The sequence below is a fragment of the Polyodon spathula genome, unplaced genomic scaffold (assembly GCF_017654505.1).
Source record: "Polyodon spathula isolate WHYD16114869_AA unplaced genomic scaffold, ASM1765450v1 scaffolds_764, whole genome shotgun sequence".
Taxonomy (NCBI): domain Eukaryota; kingdom Metazoa; phylum Chordata; class Actinopteri; order Acipenseriformes; family Polyodontidae; genus Polyodon; species Polyodon spathula.
Window position 1 is genome coordinate 1,408,746 of NW_024472252.1, and position 17,405 is coordinate 1,426,150.

The 17,405-nt window shown below is 45.0% G+C and overlaps 1 protein-coding gene and 1 long non-coding RNA gene across 3 annotated transcripts in view; one reads left to right on the forward strand and one right to left on the reverse strand.

Moving 5' to 3' along the window:
* The window catches only part of smg6 (SMG6 nonsense mediated mRNA decay factor), a 63,858-nt gene extending 59,589 nt beyond the window's left edge, over positions 1-4,269 (reverse strand). The window contains exon 1 of one of the 2 annotated variants that reach the window (XM_041241193.1): positions 3,548-4,269. In XM_041241193.1, the coding sequence (XP_041097127.1) occupies positions 3,548-3,662 (115 nt within the window). In that variant the 5' untranslated portion in view covers positions 3,663-4,269. Of the gene's footprint in view, positions 1-2,151; positions 2,824-3,547 lie in introns of those variants that run through there. The other variant, XM_041241194.1, reaches the window with a different exon arrangement.
* LOC121308662 lies at positions 702-16,038 on the forward strand. The gene is made up of 3 exons (XR_005948535.1): positions 702-1,301; positions 9,714-9,812; positions 14,343-16,038. It is a non-coding gene; the product is annotated as an uncharacterized LOC121308662 (long non-coding RNA).
* The last annotated feature ends 1,367 nt before the right edge of the window (positions 16,039-17,405 follow it).

The window sequence follows — 17,405 nt, forward strand, 5'->3', positions numbered from 1 at the left end:
AGGCGTTACGGCTGGTTCATGCTTCAGTTGCAATACCTGAGGGAGGTTTTATTTGATTTCTTGTCTAGCTAGGTGTGCAACTGTCTGGTGATCTTAAAGGAAAGTGTTGAATTGTCACCCGGTGGTCGCAAGACTGAACCAGCCTTATAAATCTTTGTATTTGTTAGATACCGATCAAATTTCTTGTAATTCTTTTTTATGTTTTCAATCCCAATTAAGATATTTCACTTTTTTTTTTTTTTTAAACCTTTCATGCATTAAATATTTAAAATTACTGGAAAAAAAACCACACTATCTATACATTTAATTCTCCAGCAAATTCAGCTGCTATCAGAACTCCATACAGCAGAGTGGATATTCAGCTGCTATCAGAACTCCATACAGCAGAGTGGAAATTCAGCTGCTATCAGAACTCCATACACCAGAGTGGATATTCAGCTGCTATCAGAACTCCATACAGCAGAGTGGAAATTCAGCTGCTATCAGAACTCCATACAGCAGAGTGGATTCATTCAGCTGCTATCAGAACTCCATACAGCAGAGTGGAAATTCAGCTGCTATCAGAACTCCATACAGCAGAGTGGAAATTCAGCTGCTATCAGAACTCCATACAGCAGAGTGGAAATTCAGCTGCTATCAGAACTCCATACAGCAGAGTGGATATTCAGCTGCTATCAGAACTCCATACAGCAGAGTGGTTTGAGGTATTACCAGCCAACCGGGTTTGGATTAGCAAGTCTTCAGTACAGTACAAGTTATTTATTACAACACGAAAATAAACCCTACCAGGCAGTATTACGCATACCTGTTGTCTTATTAGCAAACTTTCTTATCACGCTCATCTGCAAACTAAAGGGCAAGGCAATAATAATGCCACCGAGGTCAACTGTGTTAAGCTTTGTGGGCGAGATCATTGAGATTTCTCTTGTCAGTGTCCCTGTCTTTATCTTTCCTGCCCTCGCACAATCCCTGACTCACAGCACAGGCAGCTAGGCCGGGGACATGCGTCCAGACTCAGTAAGCACATCATAGCAGCAGAATGACGTCCAGACATTAGCAAACACACCCACCCACCAACCTATCTAGCTACCTACCCCTTCCGACGCCTCCACTCTCAAAAACAAAGTCATCAGCCTCTTATTGATGAGCTGTTATAGATGAACCTTACAGCGTCTATGACTCGTGGCACAGTCTCAGGTTCCAGCGTGTGTTTGCACTTCACAGTGAATCAGACTGCTCTTTCTGTCTGTCTGGCTCGGATGACACGCACCACTTCGATTTGCTGATCATTTACATAACAGGTTTGTCTTTTGGTTTGTTTTACTAGTTTAGCTGATAGACTTGAAAATAAATTAGCAGAACCGCAATTCAGAGAAATGTCTATTTCAATCCCTGAAACATGTTTTCAATGTATTTCACACCTACTATTTTTACCCACGTACAGGGACTAAAGTGTATAAAATGCCATAAAAAAATAAAACTGAATCAAATAATAATAATAATAATAATAATACTTGGTGTATGCATTTCAAATTTGACATTGACTTTCATGTAAAGTTATAAGATTTAATTAATAATAATGTGTGTGTGTGTGTGTGTGTGTTTAGATTCAGCACACATATTGAAACGAGAGGCTTCCTTGACTGGACAGACTCATCTCTTACACATGCGCAGTTTGCTGCTTACATGGTAGATCTAACTTTATACAATCATTGTTGTATGCATTTCAAATTTGACATTGACTTTCATGTAAAGTTATAAGATGTTAATAATAATAATAATAAGCATCATCATCATCATCCATGTATGCTAATTAAAATACAGTATACAAAACAAACAATACAGTCACTTCACCAGCCAGTCAATAAAACTAGGAATTAATCAAACTGCTATGCAATGGGAGTCTTGTTCACATCCCTGTTCTGGTATAAATTACATTACTGCATAACTACTGGAAAGAATCTGATGTAAACACGAAGGTGTACTTTGCACCTGGTCGAATATGATTTGTTTTTATTTGATACATAAAGCTACTTCTCATCCGGTCACTTTGACTTTTTCATGCGATTTCAGCTCATGCACGCGGTCTTTGGTCACTTTGACGAGATCATTCCTGGTTTGTCTCTCCGGTCACTTTGACGAGATCATCACCTGCACACTGTCTCTCCGGTCACTTTGACGAGATCATCACCTGCACACTGTCTCTCCGGTCACTTTGACGAGATCATTACCTGAACACTGTCTCTCCGGTCACTTTGACGAGATCATTACCTGCACACTGTCTCTCCGGTCACTTTGACGAGATCATTACCTGCACACTGTCTCTCCGGTCACTTTGACGAGATCATTACCTGAACACTGTCTCTCCGGTCACTTTGACGAGATCATTACCTGCACACTGTCTCTCCGGTCACTTTGACGAGATCATCACCTGAACACTGTCTCTCCGGTCACTTTGACGAGATCATCACCTGCACACTGTCTCTCCGGTCACTTTGACGAGATCATCACCTGCACACTGTCTCTCCGGTCACTTTGACGAGATCATCACCTGCACACTGTCTCTCCGGTCACTTTGACGAGATCATCACCTGCACACTGTCTCTCCGGTCACTTTGACGAGATCATCACCTGCACACTGTCTCTCCGGTCACTTTGACGAGATCATCACCTGCACACTGTCTCTCCGGTCACTTTGACGAGATCACTACCTGAACACTGTCTCTCCGGTCACTTTGACGAGATCATCACCTGCACACTGTCTCTCCGGTCACTTTGACGAGATCATTACCTGCACACTGTCTCTCCGGTCACTTTGACGAGATCATTGCACACTGTCTCTCCGGTCACTTTGACGAGATCATTACCTGCACACTGTCTCTCCGGTCACTTTGACGAGATCATTACCTGCACACTGTCTCTCCGGTCACTTTGACGAGATCATTACCTGAACACTGTCTCTCCGGTCCTGTTCCTGAGCTGTGCCGGTATATCAATGCTCTGGCGCGTTTACACAGTGAATCAAACCGCAATGCACAGCGTTGAGTTCAGCCGCTCTGTAACAGTTGCTGGAATCATAGAGATCAATCTGTCTGCCTTTTAAAACTTGCATTTTGGGGACAAGCGCCAATCCAGACAGATTTCAGACACTTCAGTATTGCCGCTGAAATGCCCCACTGCCATGAATCGCAAACACACAGGCGGTAGGTTAGTGCCCGTGCTTCTGTGGCAGCCTCGCTTTGTTTCTGCACGGCTGGCGGGGGTCGATATTAACGGTTGTCTGGATTGAATTTGCCGCCTTTTGACTGAAGTGCGGGTCAGTTTCGGTTTTGAATCGTTTATCATCAGCGGTGTGAAGTGCCAATAAAGCGGGGGCAGTTTTTAACACCCGTTTTATGTCCTCCCCCGTCAAGGGTCAATTCGCCCGGATAATCACAAGTGAGGGTGTAATTAGGGGGGGGGGGGTCTTGAAAACGGGGTAACGGGACCATACCCCCCTAAAGCCGACCGCTGCCCTGCGCTCTGCCCCCCTCTGCGCCCCGCTTACCCGGCGGCTCCCCGGCTCGCAGGCTCTGGTCCCGGCTGGTAGCGGGAGCGGCGCCCCGCAGCTCCGCGGCTGAAATCCGGACCCGCTCCAGCTCCTCCGCCATCTTCGCCTCCATCAACACAAACACACGGTGGCTCGGCGGGCTCAAAACTCCACGCGAGCCGCCTCCGGCAGCAGCCCGATCGAGAAACGCGTTTGGAAAACCCCGCTGCACTGTTCCAGCGCCGCGGACTGAGGAAGGGTTGCTTTCCACCTCACTAACCGTCAGCCCCTTTCCATCGGGCTCACTCTGACTCAGAAAGCTGACTCGGTCATCGTTTGTTGTGTAAATAAATACAATACCTGTACTAATTCTGTTTGACCAAAACCGTACAGAGAAAAAATGATGATACTGTTTATCATCCCGTTTGTTTCCTCGGAAAGTTTAAAGCAATTACGGTTTAGTTTAGTAGCTCTTTACTGCGAAAGCAAGAACAATCCGTAAAATTAAGCACAAAGGGGAGGGGACGGACTTGCGAGCTTCTCAGGGTGCGGGGCTTGAGCGCTTCAATATTATTGCGTTACTTAGAAACCGCCGCCAGAGGGCGACAGGTGCACGCATTCTCCCGCACGGCTGCGAGGTGTTTAGATACGCATTCCTAACGGTGGCTGAAATGCAAGGCTTGGGTGAAACACATTGATACATAAAGCCACCGTCCTGCGGATTGGAGGACATCATGTTTACAGCGCTGCTTCTTCCAAACATCCTGATATAACAGTTTGGTTTTGGTTTTGTGTACCCACATTACCTTTTCGATTTTGCACCTTGTGGTGCCGTAAAACACAGGGTTCCGAGGTGTCCAAGCGCAAAGCTGAAGTATTTATCATTTAGCTGTGCCTCTCACTGCTCACAGTTAAATGAAGGTTACGTTCAGCGTTTAGAGCCGAAAACACGGAGAGGTTCACCCACGCGTGTGTGTGCGTGTCTGTCCGTCTCGCGTGTCTGTGTGAGAGAGAGAGAGAGCTCTTGCTGTGAGCTCGTTGATCTAGTTCCTCTCTCTCAAGGTTATTGTGTGTGCGTGTGTATGGGGGGGACGGGTGAGTCATCTCTTACTCGCATTCAGTGTGAAGGCTGCTGCAGAGAGAGAGAGAGAGAGAGAGCATAGTCCAGGGAAGCAGGCGTGTGGAGGAGGGGGGGGGAGAGAAGGGGGGTGAAACGAAGAGTCAGGCTATCGATCCCACTCACTCCCACTAGCACGACACTCCCTCACGCCGTCTGAATGCAGGGGGTCTCGGTCACACACGCACTCCAGCGTGGCTAACCTTGGGGGAAGCTTCTTGACTCCGCTCCAAACCGCCTGGAATCAAACTTGAACAAAACGCGTCGTGTGCATTGTGCTCTTTTACAATGACGTGTTCGCTGATGGCACCCCGGCCCGGTGCGCGCAGCCCGTTTCCAGGCTGGTCTTCGCTCCCTTTCACCCGCCGAACCCCCGAGCTGCTGAGCCCAGGTGAGGAAGGTCTAGCCCGGGCAGGCTCTGTGTGGCGCGGCCAGGTGAGCAACGCAGGGCAGCCCAGCCCGATCAGGATTCGCTCCTGATCGTGTGACTCGCCTTGTGAATAAGGATAGTGTCATTTCAAGTGCTGCTTGGTGCAAAGTTCAGTAATGATGACATGCATGTCGGTTAGGGATCAGTCGTCACCTCCCCTCCCCTCCTTGTGTAGGACAGTTTAAATGGACTGCCCCAGTGTGGTCTGGGACAAGCAATATCCAGGCTGACACGGGCAGGCAGTAGTGGTGAAGTCTGTCTCCAAACAGTGCCCCCTGCTGTCCAGGATATTGAATAGCAGCCTGGCCTGTGAGGTAACAGGAAGTGAGGGGCGGGCGGACCCAGCATGATCCTCCTTTCCCATCCCCTCCCCTCTCTCCCTCCACCTGTCACCAATCTCAGTCTGCTACTTCAATATCTTTCACTCCCTTCCCTTTCTCTCCCTCTCCCCCTTTCCTCTCACTCTTTCTCCTCTCCCTTCTTTATCTCTCTCTTTCCCTCTTGACTCCAGACTGTGGATCATGCTTATCCTTGGGGGTGTAGTCCGAGATGAAAGAATGACGCATTTGAATGATGCTCCCAGCCCCCCCCCCCCCCCCCCCTTGTTACGAGACAGCGTGCCTCTGAAGCACCGCTATACCAGGCATTGTAGAATACCTAATATCTGATGATGCATTATTTGTACCAAACTGCACTGTATTATTCCCTCATAAACGTTTGCCATAATAAAAGTGTAGTAAACCATAGTGAAAGCACGGTAAAGCACAGAGAGGCATGGTAAAGTGCATTTAAAACATGGCAAACTGTGGTTAACCATGGTAAATATAAAGGGAGAAAGTTAGTTTGAGAGGAGAGGAGACTTTCCGAGGGATACCAGGTTGTTACGAATTTACCTAATATTGATGATTGCCATTATTTGTACCAAATGCACTGTTATTCCCTCATATAAGTTTATACCCTATGCCATAATAATAGTGTGAGTTAGTGTTTGTAAAAAGTAAACCATATGTGGGAAAAAGCACGGGTTTTATTTTTTTAAAGCACAGAGAGACCCACGCATGGTTTTTTGTTATTTTATTTCGGGTAAGGTTAGCATCTTTAAAACCTGGAAAATCTGTGGTGGTTTTAACACATGGGAGGGTAAATATAAAGGGAGAAATACAAAGTGACTCTCCCCTCCCCTCCCTCTCCTCTCCTCTCCTTCTCCTCTCCTCTCTCCTCTCCTCTCCTCTCCTCTCTTCTCCTCTCCTCTCCTCTCCCCTCTTATTATTATTCACAATCACATCCCTTCCCAGCTTGTCTTTATGATGTCTGTTTTGTTCAGATTGCACACTGAGGCTGGAAGCAGGTCAGCTTGTCATTGTGATAAACAGCTTTGTTGCTAGGTGACATCGGGCCAGTAGCGTCACAATGGGGGGCGGAGGAAGTGAATTTATAGAGACAGCATCTGCGTCTCAAGCAATGTCTTTTAACTTGTGCCACTGTGAGACCATTGAAATGTTAAAATATCACACCTTTTGCAGCGGACCTCTGGGAATTTCCATTAAGGAAATGTTCAATTTTAGATTGAGGTCGGGCTCCCCATTGTCTTCCCTCGGACTGCAGGCTGAGTCATGCAATCAGGAGCTCTCTGGTACGAATCCCAGTCTCGCCAAGTTGTTCATCAATTGTCAAGATTCAGGTTCCCTTATATAATTCAGGATTTCCATTACGTGAGAGTAGATGTTAAAGCTTCATGCTGATTTGAACTCGGCTCTCGCCAAGATAAGCGTCAACTAACACGCAGCTTTACAGTAAACTAACGTGATCCATCTGCATCTCCATCCATTTGCATTTCTTTCCATTTGATGTTGTAGATATCCTTCTGCCTGTTGTTGATGGCTGAAGTGGAGAATGCAGCGCTGTAAGGCTCTCAGATCCGAACGTGCTGGATAGTAATGTAGCAGCGCTCAGAGAAGAGAACTCAGATTGGTTTGGGCAGGGAAGCCCGGTGAATACAGATGAACGCCGGTAGCTGCAGAATAACTGTCAGATCATGAATTTTTAACGAGACGAAGCACAGGAGCCCAGATCTGTTCTCATCCCAAGTGAGTCACCGTATCTGTATGAGCTCTCTTCCCTAACTCTCCGTGCAGGAGAATCCAGATCACACAGCCCGCGGCATTCAAGCTGGGGGGGGGGGGGGGGGGGGGGGGGGGCAATGCTGCGCCAGCCTTCTCTAGAGGCCCTGCCTCCAATCTGAAATGAGATTGATGCAACCCTCACTGGACAGTCAGAGCAGGCTTGAGGCGTGGAGGCTGAACTGCTCCCTCACCCCTAAGAGAAAGGGGCTACTAAAGTTTTGCTCTCATGTTGTGATTACTAGGGAACTGCGTGAGACAATCAAGAAAAACAGAGAGAGAGAAAGAACGAGTGGGAGAGAGAGAGAGACAGAGAGAGAGAACGAGTGGGAGGGACATGGTGACAGAGGAAGAAAGAGACGGGGAGAGAAAGGGATGAAAAATTAAAAGGTTAAGGGGAGAGATTGAAAGCGAAAGAGGAAAGAGAGAGGAAGGGAGGCAGTGAGAAGGAAAGACAAACATGAAGAGAATTGGAGAGAGGAGTCGAGTGGGAGGGAAAGAGTGGGCTGAGAGAGAGAGAGAGATTCCTGTTTTTTTTAAGACTGACTGCAGTGTGTGTGTGTGTGTGTGTGTGTGTGTGTGTGTGTGTGTGTGTGTGTGTGTGTGTGTGTGTGTGTGTGTGTGTGTGTGTGTGTGTGTGTGTGTGTGTGTGTGTGTGTGTGTGTGTGTGTGTGTGTGTGTGTGTGTGTGTGTGTGTGTGTGTGTGTGTGTGTGTGTGTGTGTGTGTGTGTGTGTGTGTGGCGGTAGTCAGGCTCATAGGACCATTTCCTCGGCAGAGTCTAAAGGCGAATAGTAATTAGTACGAGCGGTCGCCAAAGGACGTGACACAACAGATAGAAGGACACGTTCTCGCGCTCGTTTGAAAAGCTCGCTTTAACACTTCACCTGGAGCGTTAGTTAAAGCAGCTTCATCTTTTATAAAAGAAGCTTCTCTCCGGCTCTCTCTGGAACTCAGATTCAGAAGACAGACATCAGTAGTGAAACCAGTCTTATAGAGAGGGATATTGATAGAGACACAGGTATCTTCCACATTAGTTCTGATGCTACTTCAAAAGCCCTGTAATGCAATAATATTATCAGGCTGTCGTTGTGATCATCATCCATGAATTGTGTTTTTACAAACTGTCAATGAAAATAACACGTATACAGATCCTCTGCTCAATCAGAGCCTGCTTCAGAATCAGTGAGCGGTGTCAAACCGTACTGAGAGAGAGAGAGAGAGAGAGAGAGAGAGAGAGAGAGAGAGAGAGAGAGAGAGAGAGAGAGAGAGAGAGAGAGAGCGAGCGCGAGCACAGAATCCATAGACTCCTTCTGCATGTTGTTCAGGACGGGTGAATCACAAGACAGACTATAATATTTCCACACGGATCAGAGAGCTAGCAGCATCTGTATAGTATTCCCCAGATGTGATGATTAATTTTGATCTGATATTTCATTGCGGTAATAATAATATTGTGAAGGCAGGGATTACTCGCTTCTAGGAAAATGTGAATTTCGAATGTAAAAACTGTGTTCAATTTAGAGAGAGAGATCGCTAAAGACACGCCTTAAAACCCTGCACAAACGAACGCTGTGAAGCCGCATGTTTCAAACATGAGGACCGGATTGCTGCCGCTGAATGCAGAGCACAGCATAGACAGCTCCTCCGCCGGGAGACTGGGGCGTGGGAGTGTGTCCAGCATCACTCCCTGGCATTGTTTGAAGATTAATACACTATTGGTTACAACCAGTTTGGAGATTAATACACTATTGGTTACATCAAACGTCAACCGGTTGGTTTCACAGCAGTCAAAAATATTGTATCCGTGACGGAATATAATTTCTGAGTATTGTCTAATTAATCACTTCCATCTTCTTCTTCTTCTTCTTCTTCTTCTTCTTCTTCTTCTAGACAAAAAACGTAATTACACACACAGACACACACACACACACACACACACACACACACACACACACACACACACACACACACACACACGCACACAAACACAGACATCACAAATGCATTTTTTTTATGTAGGAGAAAGCTGGTAGACGTTAGGAAAAGAAGAAATTAATAATTTTTTCCTTTTAATAAATAGAAAAACAAATGGTTACTTTTTTTCATCAGCAATAATAAATAAGGGCTTGTGCGCAATGCTCGCGTGTGTTAGCCAGCTAGCGCTCCCTGGCACTCTGCCTCCCTCTGGCTCTCTCTCCCTTTATAAATAGCAACATCTTCCCATGTACTCAATTTTCTCTATGACGTAGGGAGACCGCGTAATTGTGTAGGTGATGCCTTTCAATGAATGAGATCCCTCTGGTTGCTAGTACTACGGCAGCTCTATAAAAGCATGCAAGGTGTTGCAACTGCTTTAAAACGCGTGCTTCAATTCCAGGCGAGCGAGCTCGGCAACGTGCTCACGGTAATAACGCATAGAATGTCTTGGGCAGATGAAAAAAAACAACTTTGCACATCTTCAGTGCTTTTCTATACGACTCTTGTACAACTGCTGTACTTTGTTTTTAACGAAAAAGGAGCTTCCAGATTTTGAAGGAAGAGACGAGGAGAGAGAGAGAGCGATAGAGAGATAGCGAGCGAGAGAGATAGCTTCCCTGTATCTGAGGAGCACAAAGGTAAGTTTCTCTGAACTTCATCCGCATTACATGAAATGTCATAGTTCAGTTTACTTTTAGTTTTTTTGTTGAACTTTATATATATAGTATATGTATACTTTCCCGAAGTGTTCACACAGCTTATTGATAAACAAATGCATTACGTTTTTTTTTACAGATCTAAATTGTTTGAATTGTACCAGGAGCACAAGATTCAGTGACCCTTCAGATTTGTAATTGATGTGAATGCTTCAATTGAACCAGACAGCGTACCGCTTTATTGCAAGAAAAAAATCATATAAAATTAAAATAATAATAATAATAATAATAATAATAATAAATAATAATAATAATAATAACCACCTGCCATAACGTTGTCAATGTTTTGATAACGGTAATCAATCAATCACGCTAAGAGCAGGCCATTTACACAAGTGTGTATTACATACTAGAGGGGATCATTCGAAACAAGTGTATTAAAACATACTAGACGGGATCATTGTTTTGATATATATATATGATCAATCATATATATATATATAGCATTATTATTATATATATATGTATACATATATATATATACATAATATGTATATATATATATATATAATATATATATATATATATATATCTATTACATATATTTAATTATATTATATATATATAATATATAATAACGTGTGTGTGTGTGTGTGTGTGTGTGTGTGTGTGTGTGTGTGTGTGTGTGTGTGTGTGTGTGTGTGTGTGTGTGTGTGTGTGTGTGTGTGTGTGCGTGTGTGTGTGTGTGTGTGTGTGTGTGTGTGTGTGTGTGTGTGTGTGTGTGTGTGTGTGTGTGTGTGTGTGTGTGTGTGTGTGTGTGTGTTGTATTGCGGTAGTTTTCGAGGGATTACGGCAGGTTGCGGAAGCGCAGAGAGTTGCTGCAGTGTGAATCATTGCGCACACGTGGGAAGCAGACTAGAGGCTTCCAGGCTGGCTGGGTGATATGGAGCCACGCTCCCTGAATGTTAATGTCAATCTCCGATAAATAATTGAATATCCCAGTAAAAACATCTATGAATTGAAATTTAATGGACCTTCTTTGTTTTTGATTTCATATATATTATTTTCGTATACAAACGGGGACGAGAGAGAAAGAGAGAGAGAGAGACCATGCCAGGGAGAAATTGTTAAATATGCAATGCATTGTCCACTTTACTATTGTAATAACATACGATTATAGTGTTTCACAAGATAGGGTGCAGTGCAAATAGTGATACCGCTTCCACGATACAAGACAATATTAGCATACGAACCATATTCAGCTGGTGAGCACAATACAAGCAAAAAGTTGTTTTGCACTGTTATTATTATTATTATTATTATTATTATTATTATTATTAAAGGAATGCCCATTAATAGCGTGTTATCTGTTTCTTTTCTTTATTACCGCGGTTCCGAGCAGTTCCTCGTCGATGTGCTCGCGGTTTATCTTCCTACCCGGGCTTTGCGCGTGAAAGTCGGCAGTAATTCCTCTTTTATTCACGGCTGTTATCATGACCAGCATGGGATACTCGTGTTGTTATTTGTCACACTACGCTGTAATACACCCCAGCACCAGCTTTGGGTTTGAACGCGTCTTTTAAACCGCTCTGTGGTTCCATGCGATTTTGTTTGGTTCCCTGGAGATTATACAGCACATGCGCTCCATACCCCGGTGATTAATGATTATACAGTACATGCCCTCCATACCCCGGTGATTAATGATTATACAGTACATGCGCTCCATACCCCGGTGATTAATGATTATACAGTACATGCCCTCGATACCCCGGTGATTAATGATTATACAGTACATGCGCTCCATACCCCGGTGATTAATGATTATACAGTACATGCGCTCCATACCCCGGTGATTAATGATTATACAGTACATGCGCTCCATACCCCGGTGATTAATGATTATACAGTACATGCGCTCCATACCCCGGTGATTAATGATTATACAGTACATGCGCTCCATACCCCGGTGATTAATGATTATACAGTACATGCGCTCCATACCCCGGTGATTAATGATTATACAGTACATGCCCTCCATACCCCGGTGATTAATGATTATACAGTACATGCCCTCCATACCCCGGTGATTAATGATTATACAGTACATGCCCTCCATACCCCGGTGATTAATGATTATACAGTACATGCGCTCCATACCCCGGTGATTAATGATTATACAGTACATGCGCTCCATACCCCGGTGATTAATGATTATACAGTACATGCCCTCGATACCCCGGTGATTAATGATTATACAGCACATGCCCTCCATACCCCGGTGATTAATGATTATACAGTACATGCGCTCCATACCCCGGTGATTAATGATTATACAGTACATGCCCTCGATACCCCGGTGATTAATGATTATACAGTACATGCGCTCCATACCCCGGTGATTAATGATTATACAGTACATGCGCTCCATACCCCGGTGATTAATGATTATACAGTACATGCCCTCCATACCCCGGTGATTAATGATTATACAGTACATGCGCTCCATACCCCGGTGATTAATGATTATACAGTACATGCGCTCCATACCCCGGTGATTAATGATTATACAGTACATGCCCTCGATACCCCGGTGATTAATGATTATACAGTACATGCGCTCCATACCCCGGTGATTAATGATTATACAGTACATGCCCTCGATACCCCGGTGATTAATGATTATACAGTACATGCGCTCCATACCCCGGTGATTAATGATTATACAGTACATGCGCTCCATACCCCGGTGATTAATGATTATACAGTACATGCGCTCCATACCCCGGTGATTAATGATTATACAGTACATGCGCTCCATACCCCGGTGGTTAATGATTATACAGTACATGCGCTCCATACCCCGGTGATTAATGATTATACAGTACATGCGCTCCATACCCCGGTGATTAATGATTATACAGTACATGCGCTCCATACCCCGGTGATTAATGATTATACAGTACATGCGCTCCATACCCCGGTGATTAATGATTATACAGTACATGCGCTCCATACCCCGGTGATTAATGATTATACAGTACATGCACCTACCCCGGTGATTAATGATTATACAGTACATGCGCTCCATACCCCGGTGATTAATGATTATACAGTACATGCGCTCCATACCCCGGTGATTAATGATTATACAGTGATGCGCTCCATACCCCGGTGATTAATGATTATACAGTACATGCGCTCCATACCCCGGTGATTAATGATTATACAGTACATGCGCTCCATACCCCGGTGATTAATGATTATACAGTACATGCGCTCCATACCCCGGTGATTAATGATTATACAGTACATGCGCTCCATACCCCAGTGATTAATGATTATACAGCACATGCGCTCCATACCCCGGTGATTAATGATTATACAGTACATGCGCTCCATACCCCGGTGATTAATGATTATACAGTACATGCGCTCCATACCCCGGTGATTAATGATTATACAGCACATGCGCTCCATACCCCGGTGATTAATGATTATACAGTACATGCCCTCCATACCCCGGTGATTAATGATTATACAGCACATGCTCTCCATATGATTAATGATTATACAGTACATGCGCTCGATACCCCGGTGGTTTGTGATACTTTGTTTTTTCATTTATATGACGTATTTTGTGACGCAGTCAGCCCTGCGTCAGTCCTGCGTCAGTCCAGCGCACTTTGCAGACCATTGGCTGCACCTACGCTAGGTAAACTCTTAAAGAGACACAGCGACTAAATTGAACCGCATGCACCTAGCAGTACTATGCAGTGAAAGGTGCAGTTAGCAGTTTGCATTACTAGATTTAAATAGAATTAGTTACCATGGCACCAAAAGTACCCGGTGACAATGTTAACCCTTCGACCGAAATAACTCGTGTGTGTGTGTGTGTGTGTGTTGTGTGTGTTGTGTGTGTGTGTGTGTGTGTGTGTGTGTGTGTGTCTATATAGAGAGAGAGAGAGAGAGAGAGAGAGAGAGAGAGAGAGAGAGATAGAGAGATAGACAGATATAGATATAGATAGATATATAAATGGTATTAATGTTTTCAAATTAAAAAGAAACCGGTATAATTAAACGAAATGTATCTGCAGCGGGCAGATGGCAGATTCGTGCATTCACTCCAGCTGTGCTTCCCTGTGACCTACTGACCTGCATCAGCGCTCAAGAGATCTTCCATGATCTGTTACTTGATGTAAAACATAGACTTGCAAGATCTGTTAGACCCCTACGCATTTAGAAACCCTAAAAGCAGCTGAAATCGAGCGACAGTCGAAACGCTTGTTATTGGATTGCCAGTTATTTCAGCATTTCTAAATTCAGCACGATTCAGTGTTTCATAGGTACGGGCGACTCCTATACACAGCAGCAGCGCACACTCCACTGCAGCACACACACTTGCATTATTCTTTAAGAGTGTTTTTTTTTGCATGCAATTAATTTTTCAATTCCACAGAATTTCAATTTTATAAAAAGTAGAATTGTATTTTATTTATTTATTTTGCACGGCAGAGGCACTTTTAGGAACGCAGAGCTCGCGGCTGTCTGGAGCTGCCAGGGGCTGGGGATGAATGAAGACTTCGCTCTGCTGTTGGATACTGGGCCACGTGGAAACCAGTGCTAGCTGCTGATTGGCAGAATGGATCTCCAGTCGGCTGTGATTGGCTCAAAACCACTTGGCAGTGTATGCTATTGCTACCTGCGTGTGCTGTACAGTAAACTCATCCTGCGTTGAGAAGCAATCAGTGCATTTCTTCACGTACGGGGTCAGCAGGATAGGTGTACCGTAGTATAGCAAATATACATTATATACACCACGTATCTGGCTTCTCCAATAGATTGTACAAAAGGTATACTTTCCTCAGTCTCGAATCACACTGCACTGTACGATTTTATATGTGTGTGTGTGTGTGTGGGTAACTCCGCTATCCTGAAATCTGGCTCCGGGGATTTAAAAAAAGCAAGGCTTGAAGACGAGCTACATATCAGCGTGATTGTAGGAGAAATGCCATTCTCGAATCCCAAGCGTGACAACGTGACCTATAAACTACGTCAGTGCCATCTACTCAACGGGCCCGGAATCTTCATTTCAGCACCAAGGACAGCGGCCAGATGAGATGCATGACTCTGAGCTGTGCTGACTGACGACCAATGCACATTTAATAATAATAATAATAATAATAATAATAATAATAATAATAATAATAATAATAATAATAATAATAATAATAAACGTTCTGAGTAACCTGCCAGTTTTATACTATTACATTATTCGGTTTCCTCTCTGAAAACAAAACAAAAATATTGGGTTTGTGCTGCACATGCTCCCCACAATAGGGTCTGTGACGTGTCATCGTCCCGGGAACAGCTAGATCGCGTTCCAATGCGACCCCTCGGGTTCCGTGTCTTGACATTTCTGAGAAACTCGAGTACAGCGATGATTCAGCTTCCTGGGATCCTGTAGACTATTGACTGATTCAGGTGGGTGTCATCAGTGAAGAGGCGGACAATATAACAGGAAATCAGCTGGTTAGGAACACTATCAAGAGGGCAGAGCTCCGCAGCTTCCCTAGACCCCATACCACCAGAGCCACACGTTTCAATAGCGTTGTTTTATTAGACCAGTTTGTTTACTAATAAGAAATAAAGTATAACGTGCGTTCTGCAGTAGGACCATATTGTATTAGGATCTGTGCCTGTGCACCGCATTCATCTATAGTCATTCCAAAGCCCCGCCGTATTCATCTATAGCGCATTCCAAAGCCCTTCCGCTACCGAATGCCCCCCCCCCTCTCTCTCTCATGGTTCCATTTAGAATGGATTTGGTCTTGCATGGAACCCATCCTATGGAACACTCTGTTGAACAGTGTGTATAAGAATGGGTCTTTATGGAACTGGAAGGTATAAAGCATGCTACGTGCTGCTGTTGTTTGATGCGGGTTAGGTGCTGTATCGCGGTGCTGTATCGCAGTGCAGCAGCAGGCGAGGGGAGGCGAGGATGCAGGTAAGAAGTCAGAGCATCAGCACCTTGGCTCTAGACTGCTTACTGCTAATTGTTTTTGGAAAGTACAGTAACAGTCTACAGTCATGGCTACTGAAGCCTGGCGATCTTCGACACGCACACAAACCTGTTGAGAATGATCCTGGTCGATCAGCACCGGCCAGCCTAGCCTCTCTCTCTCTCTCGCTCTCTCTCTCTCTCTCTCTCTCTCTCCTCCCTCTCTCTCTCTCGCTCGCTCTCTCTCTCTCTCTCTCTCTCTCTCTCTCTCTCTCTCTCTCTCTCCCTCTCTCTCTCTCTCTCTCTCTCTCGCTCTCTCTCTCTCTCTCTCTCGCTCTCTCTCTCTCTCTCTCTCTCTCTCTCTCTCTCTCTCCTCTCTCTCTCCTCCTCTCTCTCGCTCTCTTTGGTGAAAAAACACAAACACACAAAAAAAAAAAGGCATTTTTGCTAGAGAGACTCTCCTCTCTCTCTTAGAGACTCCTCGCTCTCCTCTCCAGCGAGAGAGAGGGACAGAGAGAGGGGAGAGAGCTCTCTATCCCTCTCTCTTCTCTCTCTCTCTCTCTCTCTCTCTCTCTCTCTCTCTCTCTCTCTCTCTCTCTCTCTCTCTCTCTCTCTCTCTCTCTCTCTCGTGTCGCTGGCTGCTGTCCTTGGTGCTGAAACCCCCCTCTTTCCTGACCTTCTCCTGATTCACACGCTAAAGTGACACATTGAGCCAACTTAACCTCTTCGTTTCCAGCCAGTTTCAACACAGCCGCCTTCCCAGAACCGAGCGAGAAGAAGGAAATGCCCCTTCCTGTAATGCACAAGCACTCCCACATATATTTATGGTAAATATGGATTTAAAGTGCCGTCACTAGTTAAAGGACTCCAAACCCCCCACAGCGCTGGGGAGGTGGGTGTTGGATCAGCCGCATTCTGCTGCTCTGCACCGGTGCGTGGGAGGAACCAATGGCATCGCGCTATCCCTGTCTCCACGGCGACAGCCTTCAGTTCTGCTGTCTCCCGGGTGACCGTGGCTTTAGATTGTTACTGTAGCAGCCGCAGAGAGCGGTAACAGTCTACAGCCATGGTCTCTTGGGGCAGAACCTCTCTCCACACACACAGCTAAGCCAGCGGTGTCCAACAACACAGATCACCTGCCGTCAAAACGCCTGCCTCCGCTCTGTGCATCAAAGCTGAAGCACACAATGCATGCATGGGGGTAGTTCTAAAAACCTAACTTCTTCTTCTTCTTCTTCTTCTTCTTCTTCTTCTTCTTCTTCTTCTTCTTCTTCTTATTATTATTATTATTATTATTATTATTTCTGGCAACTTTACACTTGTGTAAAATAAAACTTGTTGTGTTTTCTGTACATTTAATATGATCTAATGTAATAAAGATGTAGTCACAAAAATGAATGAAGCGGTACTATTGTTCTGCTGTAGTTTCTTTGGTTTTGTCCCGTGAAGAATGAGAGAGAGAGAGAGAGAGAGAGAGAGAGAGAGAGAGGAGAGAGAGAGAGAGAGAGAGAGAGAGAGAGAGAGAGAGAGAGAGAGAGAGAGAGAGAGAGAGAGAGAGAGAGAGAGAGAGCACGTAT